The 18,540-nt window shown below is 46.7% G+C and overlaps 1 protein-coding gene across 8 annotated transcripts in view; it reads left to right on the top strand.

Moving 5' to 3' along the window:
• Positions 1-9,169: 9,169 nt before the first annotated feature.
• Positions 9,170-18,540, top strand: part of POMK (protein O-mannose kinase) — a 51,720-nt gene continuing 42,349 nt past the window's right edge. For 3 of the 8 annotated variants that reach the window (XM_030937487.1, XM_030937482.1, XM_030937486.1), the window contains exons 1-3: positions 9,170-9,230; positions 13,115-13,206; positions 18,077-18,168. In XM_030937487.1, the coding sequence (XP_030793347.1) occupies positions 18,160-18,168 (9 nt within the window). In that variant the 5' untranslated portion in view covers positions 9,170-9,230; positions 13,115-13,206; positions 18,077-18,159. Of the gene's footprint in view, positions 9,231-12,705; positions 12,888-12,985; positions 13,004-13,114; positions 13,207-17,793; positions 18,169-18,540 lie in introns of those variants that run through there. The other 5 variants (XM_030937488.1, XM_010370970.2, XM_030937483.1 and 2 more) reach the window with 4 other exon arrangements.

Below are 18,540 nucleotides of genomic sequence, written 5' to 3'. Positions count from 1 at the left end.
CGCGGTGGCTCAAGCCTGTAATCCCAGCACTTTGGGAGGCCGAGACGGGCGGATCATGAGGTCAGGAGATCGAGACCATCCTGGCTAATACGATGAAACCCCGTCTCTACTAAAACAAAAAACTAGCCGGGCGACGAGGCGGGCGCCTGTAGTCCCAGCTACTTGGGAGGCTGAGACAGGAGAATGGCGTGAACCCGGGAGGCGGAGCTTGCAGTGAGCTGAGAGCCGGCCACTGCACTCCAGCCTGGGCGGCAGAGCAAGACTCCGTCTCAAAAAAAAAAAAAAAAAAAAAAAAAGAAAACGAATGAAATGAGGCTGGGCATGGTGGCTCATGCCTGTAATCCCAGCACTTTGGGAGGCCAAGGCAGTTGGATCACTTGAGATCAGGAGTTCGAGATCTGCCTGGCCAACATGGTGAAACCCCATCTTTACTAAAAATATAAAAATTAGCTGGGTGTGATAGCTATTTGGGAGGCTGAGGCATGAGAATCGCTTGAACCTGGGAGGCAGAGGTTGCAGTGATCCAAGATCACACCACTGCACTCCAGCCTGGGTGACAGAGTGAGAAAGTGTCTCAAAGACTGTCTTAAAACCAATGAAATGAGTTTGTCACTTTAAGGAAAACAACTGAATGTTGCCAATGATAAAATGTGAGCTTTCCTTTTAGTTTTTTTTTTTTTTTTTTTTTTTTTTTGAGACAGAGTTTCGCTCTTGTTGCCTGGGCTGGAGTACAATGGCATGATCTCGGCTCACTGCAGCCTCCACCTCCCGGTTCAAGTGATTCTCCTGCCTCAGCCTCCCAAGTAGCTGGGATTATAGGCGTCTGCCACCATGCCCAGCTAATTTTTTGTATTTTTAGTAGAGACGGGGTTTCCTCATGTTGGTGAGGCTGGTGTCGAACTCCAGACCTCAGGTAATCCACCAGCCTCGGCCTCCCAAAGTGCTGGGATTACAGGTATGAGCCACCATGCCGGGCTAAAACTGTGAGCTTTCAAGTGACAATTTTAGGCCGGACATGGTGGCTCATGCCTGTAATCCCAGCACTTTGGGAGGCTGAGGCAGGTGGATCACTTGAGGTCAGGAGTTTGAGACCAGCCTGGCCAACATAGTAAAACCCCATCTCTACTAAATATACAAAAACTAGCTGGGCATGGTGGTGCACACCTATAATCCCAGCTACTTGGGGGACTGAGGCAGGGGCATCACTTGAATCCAGGAGGCGGAAGTTGCAGTGAGCCGAGATTGCACCACTGTACTCCAGCCTGGGCAACAGAGTGAAATTTCATCTCAAAAAAAAAAAAAAAAAAGGTATTAATTCCCAGGGGTTTGGAGATTTTCCTGTTATCTTCTGTTATTTCTAGTTGTTTTTATTTCGTTTTAGTGGTTACTCCAGGGGTTACAAAATACTCAACTTTTCACAATCTATTTAGAATATTTTGTCACTTCAGTTGGCATATGGAAACAATACCACCATATGTCTCCTTACTGTTCACCATTCTCTGTTATTCTTTCATTGCTGTTATCATTCTGTCTAAATAACTTTCTCTTTTTTTGAGACAGAGTCTCACTCTTGCCCAGGCTGGAGTGCAGTGGCATGATCTCGGATCACTGCATTCTTTGTCTCCCAGGTTCAAGCAATTTTCGTGCCTCAGCCTCGCGAGTAGCTGGGATTACAGGCGTGTGCCACCATGCCCAGCTAATTTTTGTATGTTTAGTAGAGATGGGGTTTCACCATATTGGCCAGGCTGGTCTCCAACTCCTGACTTCAGGTGATCTGCCTGCCTCAGCCTCCCAAAATGCTGGGATTACAGGCTTGAGCCACCAAAAAACTTTCTTTTAGCAGTTCAGTTAGAGTAGGTCTGCAGGCTACAAATTCTCTTAGTTTTCCTTCATCTGAGTTTATTTCAAGGTTATTCCTGAAGGATGTTTTCACTGCATATGGAATTCTGGGCTTGCAATTCTTTTCTTTCAGCACTTGAAAGACGTTGTGCCACTTTGGTCTTCGTGATCTCAGAGGATAAATTCACTGTCATTAGGATTGTGGGTCGCCTAGAGCTTGTGGCATTTCTCTTTGGTTGCTTTCAATTTTTTTTCCTTGTCTTTATTTTTCAGCAGTTTGATTTTGATGTGTCTGGGCATGGATGTCTTTGGATTTGTGTTTGGGTTTGCTCAGTTTTTTGAATCTGTAGGTTGGTGTTTCTTTCCCAAACTTGGGAAATTTTCAGCCGTTATTTCTTCAAAAACTTTTTAGTGCTTTCTTTCTCATCTGCTCTGGGATTCTGCTGGCATAAATGTTATATCTTTTGTTATGTCCCACAGGAGCCTGAAGTTTTATTAATTTTTCCCTCCTTTCTGTTGGTCAGTTTGGATAATTTCTGTTAATCTGTCTTCATGTTCACTGACTCCTCTGTCATTTCCATTCTGCCATTGAATCTATCCAGTGAGTTTTAAAATTTGATTATTGTATTTTTCTGTCTTAAATGCTTATTTGGTTCCTCTTACTTTCTCCAAGTTTTTTAGTCATACTTCCTTTTCTAAATTATTATTTTTTATTTGTTTGAGACAGAGTCTTACTCTGTCACCCAGGCTGGAGTGCAATGGCATGATCTCGGCTCACCGCAATCTCCACCTCCCAGGTACAAGCAATTCTCCTGCTTCAGCCTCCTGAGTGCATCTGCCACCATGTCTGGCTAATTTTTGTATTTTCAATAGAGACAGGGTTTCACCATGTTAGCCAGGCTGGTCTCGAACTCCTGACCTCAAGTGATTGGCCTGCCTTGGCTTCTCAAAGTCTTGGGATTACAGGCGCGAGCCACTGTGCCCAGCCCTATACTTTCTTTTGTTTCAAGAATGTTTATAATTGTTTGAGCATTTTCATAATAACTAATGTCTTTTTCAGATAATCCTAACAGTCATTTTATAGTTGGTGACTGTTGATTATCTTTTCCCATGCAAGTTGAGATTTTTGTGATGGTTCGTATGCCTAGCAATTTTGTATCCAGAGCATTTTGAATATTATGAGGCTCTAATTCTTGTTTAAATCCTATGGAGAATGTTGGCATTTTAATTATTGTTATCGTTATTTTTCGAGACGGAGTCTCGCTCCGTAGCCCAGGGTGGAGTGCAGTGGTGTGATCTCGGCTCACTGCAAGCTCCGCCTCCCGGGTTCACGCCATTCTCCTGCCTCAACCTCCTTCTCCTGCCTCAACCTCCTGAGTAGCTGGGACTACAAGCGCTTGCCACCATACCCGGCTAATTTTTTTTATTTTTATTTTTTATTAATTTATTTATTTACTTATTTTTTTTGAGACAGTGTCTCGCTCTTTCACCCAGCCTGGAATACAGTGGCGCTATCTCGGCTCCCTGCAAGCTCCGCCTCCTGGGCTCGCGCCATTCTCCTGCTTCAGCTTCCGGAGCAGCTGGGACTACAGGTGTCTGCCACCACGCCCGGCTAATTTTTTGTATTTTTAGTAGAGACGGGGTTTCACCGTTTTAGCCAGGATGGTCTTGATCTCCTGAGGTCGTGATCTGCCCGCCTCAGCCTCCGAAAGTGCTGTGATTGTACAAGCGTGAGCCACCACGCCCGGCCTTTTTTTTTGTTTGTTTGAGAAGGAGTCTTGCTCTGTCACCTAGGCTGGAGTGCAGTGGTGTGATCTCGGCTCACTGAAACCTCTGCCTCCTGGGCTCAAGTGATTCTTGTGCTTCAGCCTCCCAGGTAGTTGGGATTACAGGCATCCACCACCATGCCTATTTATTTTCTCTCTCTTTCTTTCTTTCTTTCTTTCTTTCTTTCTTTCTTTCTTTCTTTCTTTCTTTCTTTCTTTCTTTCTTTCTTTCTTTCTTTCTTTCTTTCTTTCTTTCTTTCTTTCTTTCTTTCTTTCTTTCTTTCTTTCTTTCTTTCTCTTTCTTTCTTTCTCTTTCTTTCTCTTTCTTTCTCTTTCTTTCGTTCCTTTTCTCTTTCTTTCTTTCTTTCGTCTTTCTTGTCTTTCTTTCTTTCTTTCTTAGTAGAGACGGGGTTCCACCATGTTTACCAGGCTGGTCTCAAACTCCTAACCTCAGGTGATCTGCCCTCCCTAAGTGCTGGGATTACAGGTGTGAGCCACCGCGCCTGGCCAACATTTTAATTTAAGCAAGCACATAACCTAGTTAGGGACAGTCTGCAGGTTCCAATCTTCTTCTGGGGTCCATGTTCCAAAGTGAGTTCTGTGTTCATACCCTCTGTGGGGTTATTTGGATCTGTCTGGTGGCTGCATCCTCCAGTAGTTTGGTGCCTGAAGAAAAATCTGTTCATGAGCACAGTTGTCTGAGTGTTTGGTGTGCCTGTTAAGTCTGTGATATGCAGGTCAGTGGTGAGCCCAAGAGTTCAAAAACAACTCTCTGAGGTTGCTTGCCAGATGCTCTCACCTTCCACTCTCTTCTCAGTGTTTTTAGGTTCCCTCAGGTTTCAGTGCCCTGGCCTGAAACTTCCCACTTTCAGTTTCGCCTGGGGGAGCTGCCCACTTCCACAGTTGTGCCACAGCAGTGGGAAACAAATAAAAACAACAAAACACCGAGTTTGTGTCTGTCCTCTTGGAGCTGCAGTGCCACTGAATGGAAAGGACTCTCTCTCTCCCTCAGACTTTCGGCTGCTGAAGCTTTTTGCTCTGGCCTTGGGCTTGACTGGGGGCTGGAGTGCAAAGACGTGAAGAAATAGAAAGAACAGGGAATTTTCTTCACTCCCTCTGAGTTAGGAGTTTCCTTTTCTGCTCCACGAGCCAGAATCAGAGGGTTTCTCCAGAGTCTCTGTATGTACCCCCGACGCTCAGTTCCAGGCTTTGGGCTACGTTCAGCTTGAAGAAGGGTGACACAACCAGTTTGATGGTGTGTCAAATTCTGCTGTTCTTTTTACTTTTAATTGTTTGAATTTAATTCCTCTAATTTTTCATCAGTGTTAAAATTTCACCTTTCCCCAGCACCCCCAAAAAGCCTGTAGGCACAAAATGGTGGCCATGTGGCAAAGAACTCAGCAAGGAGAGCTGCTGGTTGGTTTCTGTCTTTTTGTTTGTTTGTTTGAGACAGGTTTGCTCTTTTGCCCAGGCTAGAGTGAAGTTGTTGGGGAAACCAGCCCCACACCACCCGGCGGGTACCCTGAGTCCAGCGGAGACAAAGTAATTAGAAAGAGACAGCATAAGAGTTTAAAAGGCAGGTCCAGGGGACCGGAGCGTTGGATGTGTCTAAACTACTTAAGATCTTTAACTTATCAGGACTGAAATGGGTGGGAATGGGTTTCAGGAGGAGCCAAGATGTTTGATTATACTCCACTGCTTCAAAGGAGTGTTATTTCCCCCAGCAACCTGTGGCAGGCCGCTGAGCTGTTATGCTCTCAGGGCATAAAGAGATGAAGGCAATAAGGAGACTTCTCTCCTCAGAGACCACCCATGGCTCCCCATGGGTGTCTCGCACAGGGGAGACCAACTCATCTGGCATTCCAGAAACTCTCTTTTTTCCAGAGAAGTGGCACGATTTCAGCTCACTGCAACCTCCACTCCCCAGGTTCAAGTGATTCACCTGCCTCAGTCTCCCGAGTAGCTGGGATTGCAGGCACTCGCCACCACACCTGGCTAATTTTTTTGTATTTTTAGCAGAGACAGGGTTTCACCGTGTTGGCCAGGCTGATCTTGAACTCCTGACCTCAGGTGATCCAACCGCCTAGACTTCCCAAAGTGCTGGGATTACAGGCGTGAGTCACCCCGCCCCCAACCCTGCCTGGCTAGTTTCTATCTTGATGCCAACAGCCAACTCTGTCAGCCAGCACGTTCAATTTTACGAAAAAACTAAAAAACTCATCATCCTATCTTTATAGCAATTCAGTGGTATCTGCCAAGCAGTGTCTACTTCAGTGTTGAAAACAGGGCAATGCTGGCCACAGCATCTCACACCTGTAGTCCCAGCATTTCAGGAGGCTAAGGCAGGAGGACCACTTGAGTCCAGGAATTTGAGACCAACCTGGACAACACAGTGAGACCCTTTCTCAAACCAAACCAAAACAAACCAAACCAAAATGAAACAAAACCAACTAACCAAACAGGAAATTTGTGTTATGCTTATTTCTTAATGTATCAATCTTACTGAAAGAAATTAGTGTTTAAAATGTGTTATAGCTGAACTGACTACACTTTATTCGTTTATTTCCTCAATTCCCTACATCTAGTAAAATTTCAATGCCTGATTATTTTTCCCTTCAAAGTTCTCATATTCAAAGTTTCTCATATCTCACCCATTTTCCTTTTTACTTTCTTTCTTTCTTTCTTTTTTGATTCCAAGACGGAGTCTCGCTCTGTCGCCCAGGCTGGAGTGCAATGGTGCGATCTTGGCTCACTGCAACCTCTGCCTCCCTGGTTCAAGCAATTCTTCTGCCTCAGCCTCCTGAGTAGCTGGAATGACAGGTGCTCGTCACTGCACCCGGGTAATGTTTGTATTTTTAGTAGAGATGGGATTTCACCATGTTGGTCAGGCTGGTCTCGAACTCCTGACCTCAAGTGATCCACCTGCCTCAGCCTCCCAAAGTGTTGGGATTACAGGCATGAACCACCACGCCTGGCCTACTTTCTTTTTAAAAGTTATTATTAATTTAATAGGTTTGTTTTATGATCCTTCTAAATGGCTTCCTTCTAAGACATGTCATAATACATGTCTAATACTGCTAGCAGGCTCATGGTTCATGTATGTATATACATATATATGGAGAAATACCTATTACATAAACATTTAAAAATACATATAAGGAATAAAGGTGAAGGGGTGGCCTGCCCCTCCACACTTGTGGGTGTTTCTCGTTAGGTGGAAACGAAAGACTTGAGACAAGGAATAAAACACAGAGACAAAGTGTAGAGAAAGAAAAGCGGGGCCCAGGGGACCGGTGCTCAGCTTACAGAGGACCCACGCTGGCACCGGCCTCTGAGTTCCCTTAGTATTTATTGAGAATTATCTTAGTCATTAAAAGGATAAGGGAGTGGCTGGACAATAGGATTATTGTAGGGAAGAAATCGGCAGTAAGACATATGAAAAAATCCTTGTAATATGAATAAGTTTAAAGGAAAATGCTGTGCCTTGAGATGTATATGCGACATCTCCATAAACCTTTTAGCAGTATTGCTCCAGCAAGTCCCACCTTATTCCTAAAGGCGGTTTCTCCTCACTCAGTAAGCAAGCCACACAATGGGTATTACCCGGAGATGTTCCATTGCCCAGGGAGGGGAAGGAGACAAATGTTTTTCTCTTTCTTGAGATTTAAGAGAATGGTGATGACTTTTAACCACAAGCAGCCTTTAGGCACTTGTTTAACAAAGCACATTCTGCACAGCCCAAAATCCTTTTAACCTTAAATCACCTTCGCACATGTCTCTTGCAAGGACAAAGTTGAAGGTAAGGTCACAGATTAACAGCATCTCAAATACAGAACTAAATGGAGTCTTTTATGTCTACTTCCTTCTATATAGACATGGTAACAAGCTGATCTCTCTTTCTTTTCCCCACATAAAGGAGAATTTAGATTGCCCCAAATTCTACCTATTGGAGGTAACCATTGGAATATATATGTATATTTATGATTATAAATACATGTTTTAAAAAATGACATTGCTTACTGTCTCCGCCATGTATTATGAATATCCTTTCCTGTCAATATATATAGATCTACAGCATAATTTTTTAAAAATTGTAGTAAAAGATGCATAAAATTTACCATTGTAACAATTCAGTGTACAGTTCAGTGGAATTAAGTATATTCCCATTGTTGTGCAACCATCACCCCCATCCATCTCCAGGACTTTACCATCTTCTCACACTGAAACTGTGCACCCGTTAGACAGCATTTTTCATGGCTATGTGTAATGTAATTTCTTTCAGAAAGCCCTATTGTTATACATTCAGGTTTCTTCTTTTGTCTAGTATAAATATCTTTTACCAGCAATGCTTCAGCAAGATCTCTTGTGCATACATCTTGCAGACATATTATTTCTTTTTCTTTTTCTTGTTTTTCTTGAGACTGAGTCGTCGCCCAGGCTGGAATGCAGTGGCGCTATCTCCGCTCACTGCAAGCTCCGCCTCCCGGGTTCACGCCATTCTCACGCCCGCCACCACGCCCGGCTACTTTTTTGTATTTTTAGTAGAGACAGGGTTTCACCGTGTTAGCCAGGATGGTCTCGATCTCCTGACCTCGTGATGCGCCCACCTCGGCCTCCCAAAGTACTGGGATTACAGGCATGAGCCACAGTCCCCTGCCGCAGACATATTATTTCTGAAGGATACATTCCTAGAAATGGATTTGCTAGGTCCCGTAGGAGGAATTCCAATTTACACTCATTTGTGTGTGTGAGGAAACTTTCAGACTATTATAACGACAGGAGGTGTTACCGTTCTTTTGCTGTTTGTCCATGTGATAGGCAAACGTTTCTGGTAGTTATTTTAATACTGTTTGGATCGCTAGTACGGGCTCTTTTTTTTTTTTTTTTTTTTAATCCACACCATGTTAGTTTCTTAATTCTGGACTTTCTCAGTGTGTCAGTGTAGAAGCAGCTAACGCTTCCAATGTACACAACCCAGACTTTTCATAACCCCAGCCTGACTTCCACGCTGCAAGCCTCCCAAGTGCCCGAGTGCGTGTTGGGCTCCCGGCGGGGCTCCCCGCCGGCCCCGACAGACTTCCCCGCCTTTGCCCAGTCCTGCCCCTCCGCGGAGGCTTGCCAAGGTCTTGTCTGCCGCGCTTGATGTGTGCAGCTCAGCTTTACTGTGTCTGGGCTAAGCCCCACAGTTTCTTTTACAGAGTGATTGTCCAACTTCAGGCATCTGGGTCCCCGAGTGGCGGGTCTGGGCCAGAGTGGGGAATCAGCCTTTCCAGCAAGGTCCCTGCTGATGCCGGGGATCTGAGGAATACGCTTTGGAAGGCCTGGCAGTGCGTCTAGATCTGACAGCTGCTCTGCATGGGCCTGGCTCCAGGCTGAAGCAATAGTGGGTCAATGCAAAATCGTTCTCCTAAGTTTGGGAAGCAGAAGCCAGAGAGGGAGACTGGGTAGGTGCGCACTGGAACCGCCGAGGCGTTAGCTCTGGCTTCAGTGCGCGGCCTGAAGAGGAAGCCAGGGGGCAGCAGCGTCACGCTCGCCCGCCCAGGACGCGCTTCCGAACGCGCAAGCGCAGTAGGCCCAGTGCGTGCTGTCCTGGGGTGGCAGGGGGCGCAGAAGCTTGGGCTGCAGGTAGGTGCTGGGGCGAGGGGCGAGAGGGTGAAGGGTGAGGGGGCGTCCAGCTGGGTTTCTCGGGGGGCCTGTACGTGGCCCGGTCCGCAGCGCCGGCCGCCTGTGCGGAGGCTGCCTGGGAGGCTGCGCTTGGCCTGGGCGGCCAGGTCCACCGCGCCCAGCCCCCGCCTCCGCGCCAGCCCTGCGCAGTAGCGGGAAGTTAAAGAACCCGAGAAGGGCCGGGCGAGGTGGCTCCAGTCTGTAACCCCAGCGCTTTGGGAGGCCGAGGCGGGAGGATCGCATGAGCTCAGGCGAGAGCAGCCTGAGCAACATGGCGGAACTCCTGTCTCCGTAAAAAAAAAAAAAAATTTAGCCGGGCGCGGTGGCGCCGCCTGTAGTCTCAACTACTCGGGAGGCTGAGGCGGGAGAATCGCTTGAACCCGACGGGGGCGGAGGTTTCAGTGAGCCGAAATCGCGCTACTGCACTACAGCCTTGGGGACAGAGTGAGAGACTGTTTCTATTATCGTTACTTTATTATCATTATTATTATTATTTGAGACGGAGTCTCGCTCTGTCGCCCAGAATGGAGTGCAGTGGCGCGGTCTTGGCTCCTGGGATCACAAGGCGTCCGCCACCACGCCCAACTAATTTTTGTATTTTTAGTATAGACGGGGTATCACCATGTTGGTCAGGCTGGTCTCGAACGCCTGACCTCAGGTGATCCGCCCACCTCGGCCTCCCAAAGTTCTGGGATTACAGGCGTGAGCTACTGGGTCCGGCAGAGGCTGTTTCTGTTTAAAAAAACAAAAACCAAACCAAACCAAAACAAGAAACAAAAAAACCAGAAAGGACCGAGGACTCTGTCTCAGCTGTTTGCCTTTGGGTGTTTATTCTGCAGGAGATCATTGTTGCCAGGAGGTGTTAAGTGTAATCATATTCTTCTCTTTTTTTAGAAAGCAAAATTTCGCTCTTTTGTTGCATAATCTTGTTTTTGTCACCCTTTGCCTTTACTGTAGAACCCTAAGGCTAAATAAACATTAAGAATATTTAAAATAATCCTTCTAATGTACCTTGTGCTTTACTGGCACAATGGAATTCTACTGTAAATTGCATTGGATGACACTACTCTGTGTCTTCCCTAGTTGTAGAAAATACCTTATAAGTCGGTAAAAACTAGTTTTGTCCTTTTTCTTTTTTCTTTAAGCCAAGCTTTTCTCTATCAATAAGCCTTCCTATCAGTGTCAGAAATGCTTTGTATATCAATCGTGCCTGAATTTCTCCTGCCCAACCTGTCCCACCAGTCTTTATTCCTTAATGTGCAGGCTGTTTTCAGGACCAGTAAATTTCAGCGATTTTTGCTTATTTCTGCCTTCACAGCCTCATGCTATGCTCTGGGCGGCCTACTCCAGAATATGTTCTGAAACAAAAAAGCAAATCGGGGCTGAGGTGGGCTGAAGTCTTCTTTAAGAAACAGGCAGTCCCAGGGTCCCCTAGACCAGCCCCTAGGTGACCATACTGGGTTTGATTTAGTTCAACTCCTGATCATTGTGGTATTTAGGGGAAGGAATGGGCTTGAGTCCAGAAAACTTGGCTCCTCTGTGTATAGTGACCTTAGATATATTACTTCACCTCTGACTCAGTTGTCTTATCTGTGAAATGGAAATAACAATTACATCCACTTCACAGAATTGGTGTGAAGTTGACATTGTATAAAAGTCAAATGAATTTTTGGGTTTTTTTTTTTTTTAATTTTGTTTTGGTTTGGTTTCTTTTTGCTGAGAGAGGATTCAGAAGTGAATGTGAGGACTTAGGTATACATAAAAGGTTAGTGGGGCATGTAAAATTTGTATTCAACAAGAAATGCATTAAAGGTTTTCTTAGTAATGCTGAGGGTCCAACACGGATTAGAAAATATGCATTTCTAGAGTCCCACAGAGTTTTGTAGCTGATGTTGGCAGCCTTTGAGTGGAAATGAAGAAGTGGACAGGGCAAGTTACATGGGGCTGGTGAATGACAAGCAGATCTGGGTTTATGATGAAGCCTCTAGCCTCTTCACTTGCTCAAATACCTTCCAAAACTCTGGCAAGAGGCTCAGCACTTTTACATTCATAACTGTGTATTCTTAAAGAATTACCACTCGTCGTCCCGACTTGTATAAGCCTCAGGCCCCATAAAACCTGAATCCACCTCTAGTGGCAAGGAAGGATTGGTGGGAGGTTAGGGGTAAGGAGGTTTGGAAGGTTGAAAGGATTTACCACAGGGTTTGAGCTGGGAAACCTGGATTGGAGAAGGAGGTGGCAGATGAGGGGCCTCAGAGAACGGGAGCCGCTAGGAGAGGAAGAGCAGATGCGGTGGGGTGAACACAGGAGAGGGAAAGCAGCCTTTATGGCTGAGGCCATGAAAAGGGAGAGGCGCAGAGTGACCAGGCAGTTGGTGCATCTTTGCTGAGTACCCACTGTGTGCCAGGCACTGGGGTGCAGTGGTGAACAGGACAGACAGCCAGGCCTCTTGGTGCTTAGAATCTAGAGGAAGCTGGGGCCTGGATATCCCAGAAAGCGAGCCTTTGAGGACTGAGGAAAGCTCAGGGGCCAGAGAGTGGGGTGCAGGGAGGGATTAGGGAAGCAGATAGGGGCTAGATTTCAGGAGGCCACATAAGAGTTTGGACTTGATCCTGTGGGCCGAGTGAGGAGCTGTTGAATGGTAAGCCAGGTGGGATCACATCAGTACTTTAGAAAGCTCTCGCTGCATGGGCCGGACACGGACACGGTGGCTCATGCCTGTAATCCCAGCACTTTGGGAAGCTGAGGTGGGCGGATCACGAGGTCAGGAGATTGAGACCATCTGGCCAACATAGTGAAACTCCATCTCTACTTTTAGTAGCTGGGTGTGGTGGCGCATGCCTGTAATCCCAGCTACTCAGGAGGCTGAGGCAGGAGAATCCTTTTAACAAGGGAGTTGGAGGTTGCAGTTGCAGTGAGCCGAGATCATGCCATAGCACTCCAGCCTGGCGATACAGTGAGACTCTGTCTCTAAAAAAAAAAAAAAAAAAAAATAGCTCCCTGCATGTATCAGAGAAACTTTCATGTATGCCTGGGGAGATGTGTACACAGCTTGTCTCACTAATTGTGGAAAAGTCAAACCAGTTGAAAATAGTGAACTAGAGTTTTGTGCATCTGCATGGATAAATCTCAGAAATGTAATGTTGAGCTTTTAAAAAAGCTAGTTGCAACAGGATAATACCAGCCCATCACTGTTTGTATAAAGCTTGAAAACATATGTATGATTTATGGGCACATGCTTGTGAAAATAAAAAGCATGTATGGGAAGCGGAGTTTGGTAGCCCGTCACTGTAGTCAGTCCCAGCTGCTTGAGAGGTGGAGGCAGGAGGATCACTTGAGTCTAGCCTGGGCTACATAGTGAGACTCCATGTCTTAAGTAGATAGGTAAGTAGGTAGGTAAATAGATATGATCTATTAGATAGATAGATAGATAGATAGATGGATAGATAGATAGCATGTATAGGAATTATATACACCCGTGGTTTTCAGACTTTAGCATGCATCCAAATCACCTAAAGGATTTATTAAAACACAGATTTTCATTTCTGATTCAGTAGGTTTGGAGTGTGGACCCAAGAATTTGCATTTCTCCCAGGTTCCTGGACGATGATGCCACAGGTCTGGCGACCACAGTTTGAGAATCTCTGATGTCCACCAACTTGAAGATAGTGATCACTTCTTGGGAGGGAGTAGAATTGGATGGGGAGGAGTCCAGAGGGGCTTCAACTCTATTTGTAATATTTAATTTCTTTAAAAAAAGATCTGAAAAAATGATGCAATGTAACTTGACAAAGCTGGATGAATGCTTATGATTTTTTAAAATTTTTCTCTTGTGTGAAACAAAGAAAAACGATCCTGCTTGCTGTGTAATCCTGAGAATGGGCTGCAAGAGAGGAAAAACTGGGCATCTGCTTGGGAATCTCTTGCGGAAATCCAGGTGAGAGGTGCTGCTGGCTCACACAGGGGAGTGGAGGGTAAGGGCAGCAAGGAAAGAGAGATGCTAGCAGCTGTGAGAGAGGTTTTGGTAGGAGCATTGACTGCATGTGGTAATTGGTTGGTTTAGAGGTTAGGGGAGGGAGGAATCAAGTCACACATGCCTGGTCTGTAACTTGAGCAGGGTGGTTGGGTCATGAGCCCATCACAGAGGGAACCCTGGAGGAGGGTCATGTAGGCACGGGGGAGTTCTGCAGTGAACATCCCATACTTTGATAGGCCAGTGAGCGAAGCGTAGGAGAGATCTGGTCTGCAGTGCAGACTTAGAAAGCATCAGAGTTCAGATGGCTGCTAGTGTCCCAGGTATGGGTGAGGTTACCTGGGTCTTTGGCAGACCTGGAGGAATGCCGTCACCTAAGGCAGGGCTTGGCCAACCACAGCTTCTGCTTGTTTTTGCATAGCCTGAGAGCTGGGAATGCTTTTATCTTTTTAAATGTTAGGGGGAGACTTCAACGAAAATATAATTCACAAGCCATAACATTTGACATTTTAAAGTGTACAATTCAGTGATATTTAGCATATTCCCAAGCTTGTACAACCATCATCACTGTCTAATTCGAGAGCATTTTAGCTAAAAAGAGACCCGATCCCCATTAGCAGCTATTCCACCCCTTGCCCCCCAGCCTCTGGGAGCCACAAATCTACGTTCTAGGTCTGAATTTGCTGTTTCTGGACATTTCATGTAAATGGAATCATATAGCATGTGGCCTTTTTGTCAGGCTTATTTTCACTGAGCATGATGTTTCCAAGGTTCACCCATGTTGCAGCATGAATTAGTGCTTTATTTTTTATGGCTGAATAATATTCCATTTATGAATGTACCACATTTTGTCTATCCATTCATCTGCCAGTGGACACTTGGCTTGTTCCCACTGTTTGGCTGTTGTGGATAATGCTTCCGTGAACATTCATGTATAAGTGTGTGTGTGAGTGTGTGTGTTTTCATGGGTACACACCGGGCAGTGGAGTTGCTGGGTCATGTGGTGACTGGGCTTAACCTTTTGAGGAGCGGCCAGACCGCTTTCCACAGTGGCTGCATTTTACTTTCTCACCAGTGATGTTTGAGGATTCCAGTTTTCCCCATCCCCCTACACTTGTGTTGTTACTGATTTTTGTATTATAGCCATCCTCATGGGTGTAAAATGCCATCTTGTCACACTTCTGATCTGCATTTGCCTTGATGACTGGTGAAGCTGAGCATCTTTCATGTGCCTGTTGGCCATCAGTGTATCTTCTTTGGAGAAATGTCTATTCAAGTCCTTTGCCCATTTTTAAAATTTTATTTATTTATTTTTTTGAGACAAGGTCTCACTGTCACCCAGGCTGGAGTGCTGTGGCACGATCACAGCTCACTGCAGCCTTGGTCTTCTGGACTCAAATGATCCTCCCACCTCAGCCTCCTGAGTAGTTGGGCCTGTAGGCACATGCCAACGTGCCTGGCTAATTTTTAAATTTAGATTTTGTAGACAGCAGGTCTTACTGTGTTGCCCTGGCTGGTCTGGAACTCCTAGGATCAAGTGATCCTCCCGCCTCGGCCTCCCCAAAGTGCTGGGATTACAAGTGTGAGCCACCAATGCCTGACCGTTTGCCCATTTTTTAAATTCAGTTGTTTTTTGAATCTTTTGAGTTGTTCATCAGACATCCACATGGAGATGTCAAGGAAGCAAGCCTGGAGTTCTGAGGAGAGGCTGGGAATGGAGTTTTACCTTTGGAAGTCATCAGCAGGCAGTGATGAAAAGTCCTGAGTCTGGGTGAGCTCTCCCAGAGAGTGTGGCAGAAGTCTGAGCTCTGAGCTCTGGGCGACCCCACTAAGTGGACTCAGAGATGAGGAGCTGCCAGTGTAGTTTCCTGGAAACCAATTATAAAAGGCGTTTAAGGAGGGAGTTATCAATCACAGTAATGTTATTGATAGGTCAAGGAAGACTGGGGCTGTGCTTTGACTGTTGTGTTTAGTGATGTGGAGGTCACCTGTGCTGACTGTGATATGGTCAGTTTGGGTGAAGTGGCAGTGAGTTGGAGAGAATGAGAGGACAGAGCTGGGGGTGGGGTTTGCCTGAGCTGGGCTCAGGGCCAGTTTCATGGTAACACACAGTTTGTAGTAATAGGAGAGTGCAGGAACCTGGGGTGGGGCTTGGGAACTGGTGGAAATGCTCTCTGATTGCTTCTGTTTTTCTGGTAAAATAGGATGATCTCGTTAGATGATCAGCTGAGAGTGAAGGTGGGGGAAGAGGTGGTACATGTTTGGAGAAGGAGAGTGTGAGCTTCCAGCTAGCCTAAGGCCACCTGGGACACATCTGTCATGTTTTTTGACTCACTGCGATAACCAAGGCTGCACACTGGCGATACTTGCATATCTCCATCAGAGGGACAGAGAATCATCTGAGAGGGCACGGGGCGGGAGTCCTTTGGGGCCTCTCTGACCTGGCCCGGTGCAGAGAGCTGGGGATGGAAGTGGCATGAGTGCTAATAGGGAGCAGGGGGTCAGAGGTACAGAGGATGTGGGAATGGGTGGTGGAGTGGGGAGAGACTGGAGCTTTGCCATTGGGGGCCTGGGCTGAGCAGGACTTGGAGCATGTGGTGATGAGCCTTATGGCAGGGAAGGCTCAAGGCCCAGTATGTGCTTAGGGAAGTGGGCAGCAGAGCAGGTCAGGGACCCGCGGATGTGTCACAGGGGTAGGGTGTTGAGGAAGTTCCAAGGCAAGCTAATAGGGGTTATGGCTGGAGAGAGGCCCAGTGTGTGCTCTTGGGGGATAGGGTGGTAGAGGTACCAGGATGTGTGCTAATAGGCTTCTGAGGCCTTGTGTGTGGTGATGAGGGTGTGTATGATGTTAGCGCTGTGTGTGTGTCTGTGGGGGCCTGCAGCGTAGGAGAGAATGGGGTGCTTATGGAGAGGAGGTGGTTGCAGGACTCTAGTGCTGTGTGTGCACTTGTGGGGGTCGTCTGTGGTGGGTGTGTGCATGTGCATGTCTGGGTAGTTGGAGCCCAGTGCATGCTAATGGAGCAGAGCTGGAGGGACCTCATGGAGGGATCTGATGGAGGGAGGACGGTGGGAGACCTCAGCCTGTGCTAGCGGGGATGAGGATTGTGGATCTCTGTGGGGCAGGGGGTGGTGGTACAGGAAGGGTCTTGGTACTGTCAGAGGCCCAGTGCACTGAGGGTCAAGGTGGTGTGTGGTGTGCTTGTGTCCCTGAGCATGAGGACACTCTAGGAAGGGGCAGACAGATGATTTAAGGTGTCCTAGAGGCAGCTACTGTGGGTTTAGAGCCATAGAGGCACTGAAGTGTGTGCCATTGCTGGGAGAGTCAGCAGTGTGAGGTCTGGAGTACGCTCAGGAGCGCCAGAACAGTGTGAGCTTGTGTGCTTGCGTCTGTGGGGTACTGGAATGTGTTGAGGTTCCAGGGAATACTGATGCAGAGGGTGAGTAGAGCTGTGGAGGGGATAAAAATAAATTTAAAAGGCCAGGTGCAGTGGTTCATGCCTGTAATCTCAGCAATTTGGGAGACTGATGCAGGAGGATTGCTTGAGGCCAGGAGTTCAAGGCCAGCCTGGGCAACATCATGAGACCCAGTCTCTACAAAAAAAAAAAAATACAAAAATTAGCTGGATGTGGTGATGCGCACCTGTAGTCCCAGCTACTCAGGAGGCAGAGGTGAGAGGATTGCTTGAGTTTGAGGCTGCATTGAGCTATGATTGCACCACTGCATTCCAGCCTGAGTGACATAGTCAGACCCTATCTCTAAAAGAAAAAAAAAAAGGAAGAAAATCATAGAATTTTGGAGATGAGTGAAGTTTAGGCAAATTTAAATGAAGTAGTATTTTGATGGGCTCAAAGCCATGTAGAACTGAGTATAAAGGGGCCAAGATCTAGTCTGGACTGCAAAGTGGTCCTCTTTCCTTAGAGACTACCAGATTAACATAGATGTACAGGATTATCTCCAGAAACTCCTTATCTGAAGCTCTGCCCTGTTCGGAGACTGAGGTTGCTTCTCTGTGTCAGAGTGACTTTGATCCTTCAGGAAAGAGTGGGATGTTTTATTCTAATTGATAAGACTTCAAACTGCAAAATTTCTGGTAGTCTGTGATTGTAGAGAACAGAATTTCTAAATAGTAAAAAAGGAGTCTTCATCCAAAGGGGGTTTTTGACACTTTATGGCTGCAGTGTGTTCTTACTGTGTTCTTAGGAGAAATGCTGTTTTCTGTTAATGGTTTCATTGACATCTTGTCCCAGCTCTGGAAATGGGAGTGGATTTTGTTTTCTCAAGGAGGAGGTAGTATCCTGGATTTTTCATGGCTGGCTCCTCTCAGGCCTCCGGTCGCAGTGTGAAGGTCACCTCCTCAGAGAGGTCTCCTGGGATGCTTCCTCCAGGCAGTTCCTACACAGTTACTCTCTATCCTTGAACCCCCATCGCAGGATGATGATAGACCTATTTGTTTAGTTGTTTATTGTCTGTCTTCCTCACTAGACTTTCCCCTAAGCTCCAGCAGGATAGGAACCATGCTAGTGTAATTCACTGTGTGTGTGTGTCTCCAGCACCCACTGCAGGGCTGAGCACATAGAAGCTGCTCAGGACGTGTTGCGGGAATGAGCAACCAGAAGTCAGTGATGGAGGCGAAGAGAGCAGACTGGGACAGAGAGACTCTGATGGGCTTCCCCATGGCGCTGCTCTGTCCTGGGACTTGAGAACCTGAGGAAACCTGGACTTGAAGCAGAAGAAGGCCCCTGGGAAAGTTGGACCATTTGGACTATGGCGATTTGTCTGGGTACATAGCTGCAGTTTCTGTTTACACACTTCCTGTTTTGTACTTTGCGGCAGGGTGTTTCCAGACCAGTCCCTGGGTGCCAACTAGAGTATGGACTGACCAGGTACCTGGATGGAGACCTGAGCTGGAGAAGGAGATGCGCTTGGTAGGTAACCCTGCATGTTGCAGCTGTCTCTGACCCAGTTCTGTCCCAGTGTTTCAGCATTCCAGTGCTGTTCAGCTGGCTCCCACTGGCATGGCCACATCCACTGTTAAAGTCTCCATATGCTTCCATTCTGCTTCTGTAAATCACCTCTGCCATCCACAGTCCTACTTCAGGCCTCTCTGCACCCAGGCCCCTCCACCATGGCCTTGCACAGCTCCAGCGGTAGAGCCCACATGTTATCAGTGGTTCCTTATCACTGGCGTGACTTCTGAGTGGTCATCTCTCCAATCTCATCACTAGTATTCTAGCTTATGTACTTGTCAGCTCCTGTCCGTGGTCATAATCAGGGCTTCTTAACTGGTCTCCCAGCCT

Source organism: Rhinopithecus roxellana, chromosome 9 (assembly GCF_007565055.1).
Source record: "Rhinopithecus roxellana isolate Shanxi Qingling chromosome 9, ASM756505v1, whole genome shotgun sequence".
Taxonomy (NCBI): domain Eukaryota; kingdom Metazoa; phylum Chordata; class Mammalia; order Primates; family Cercopithecidae; genus Rhinopithecus; species Rhinopithecus roxellana.
The sequence above is the reverse complement of the archived record's forward strand: the minus strand, read 5'-3'. Positions and strand labels throughout refer to the sequence as shown.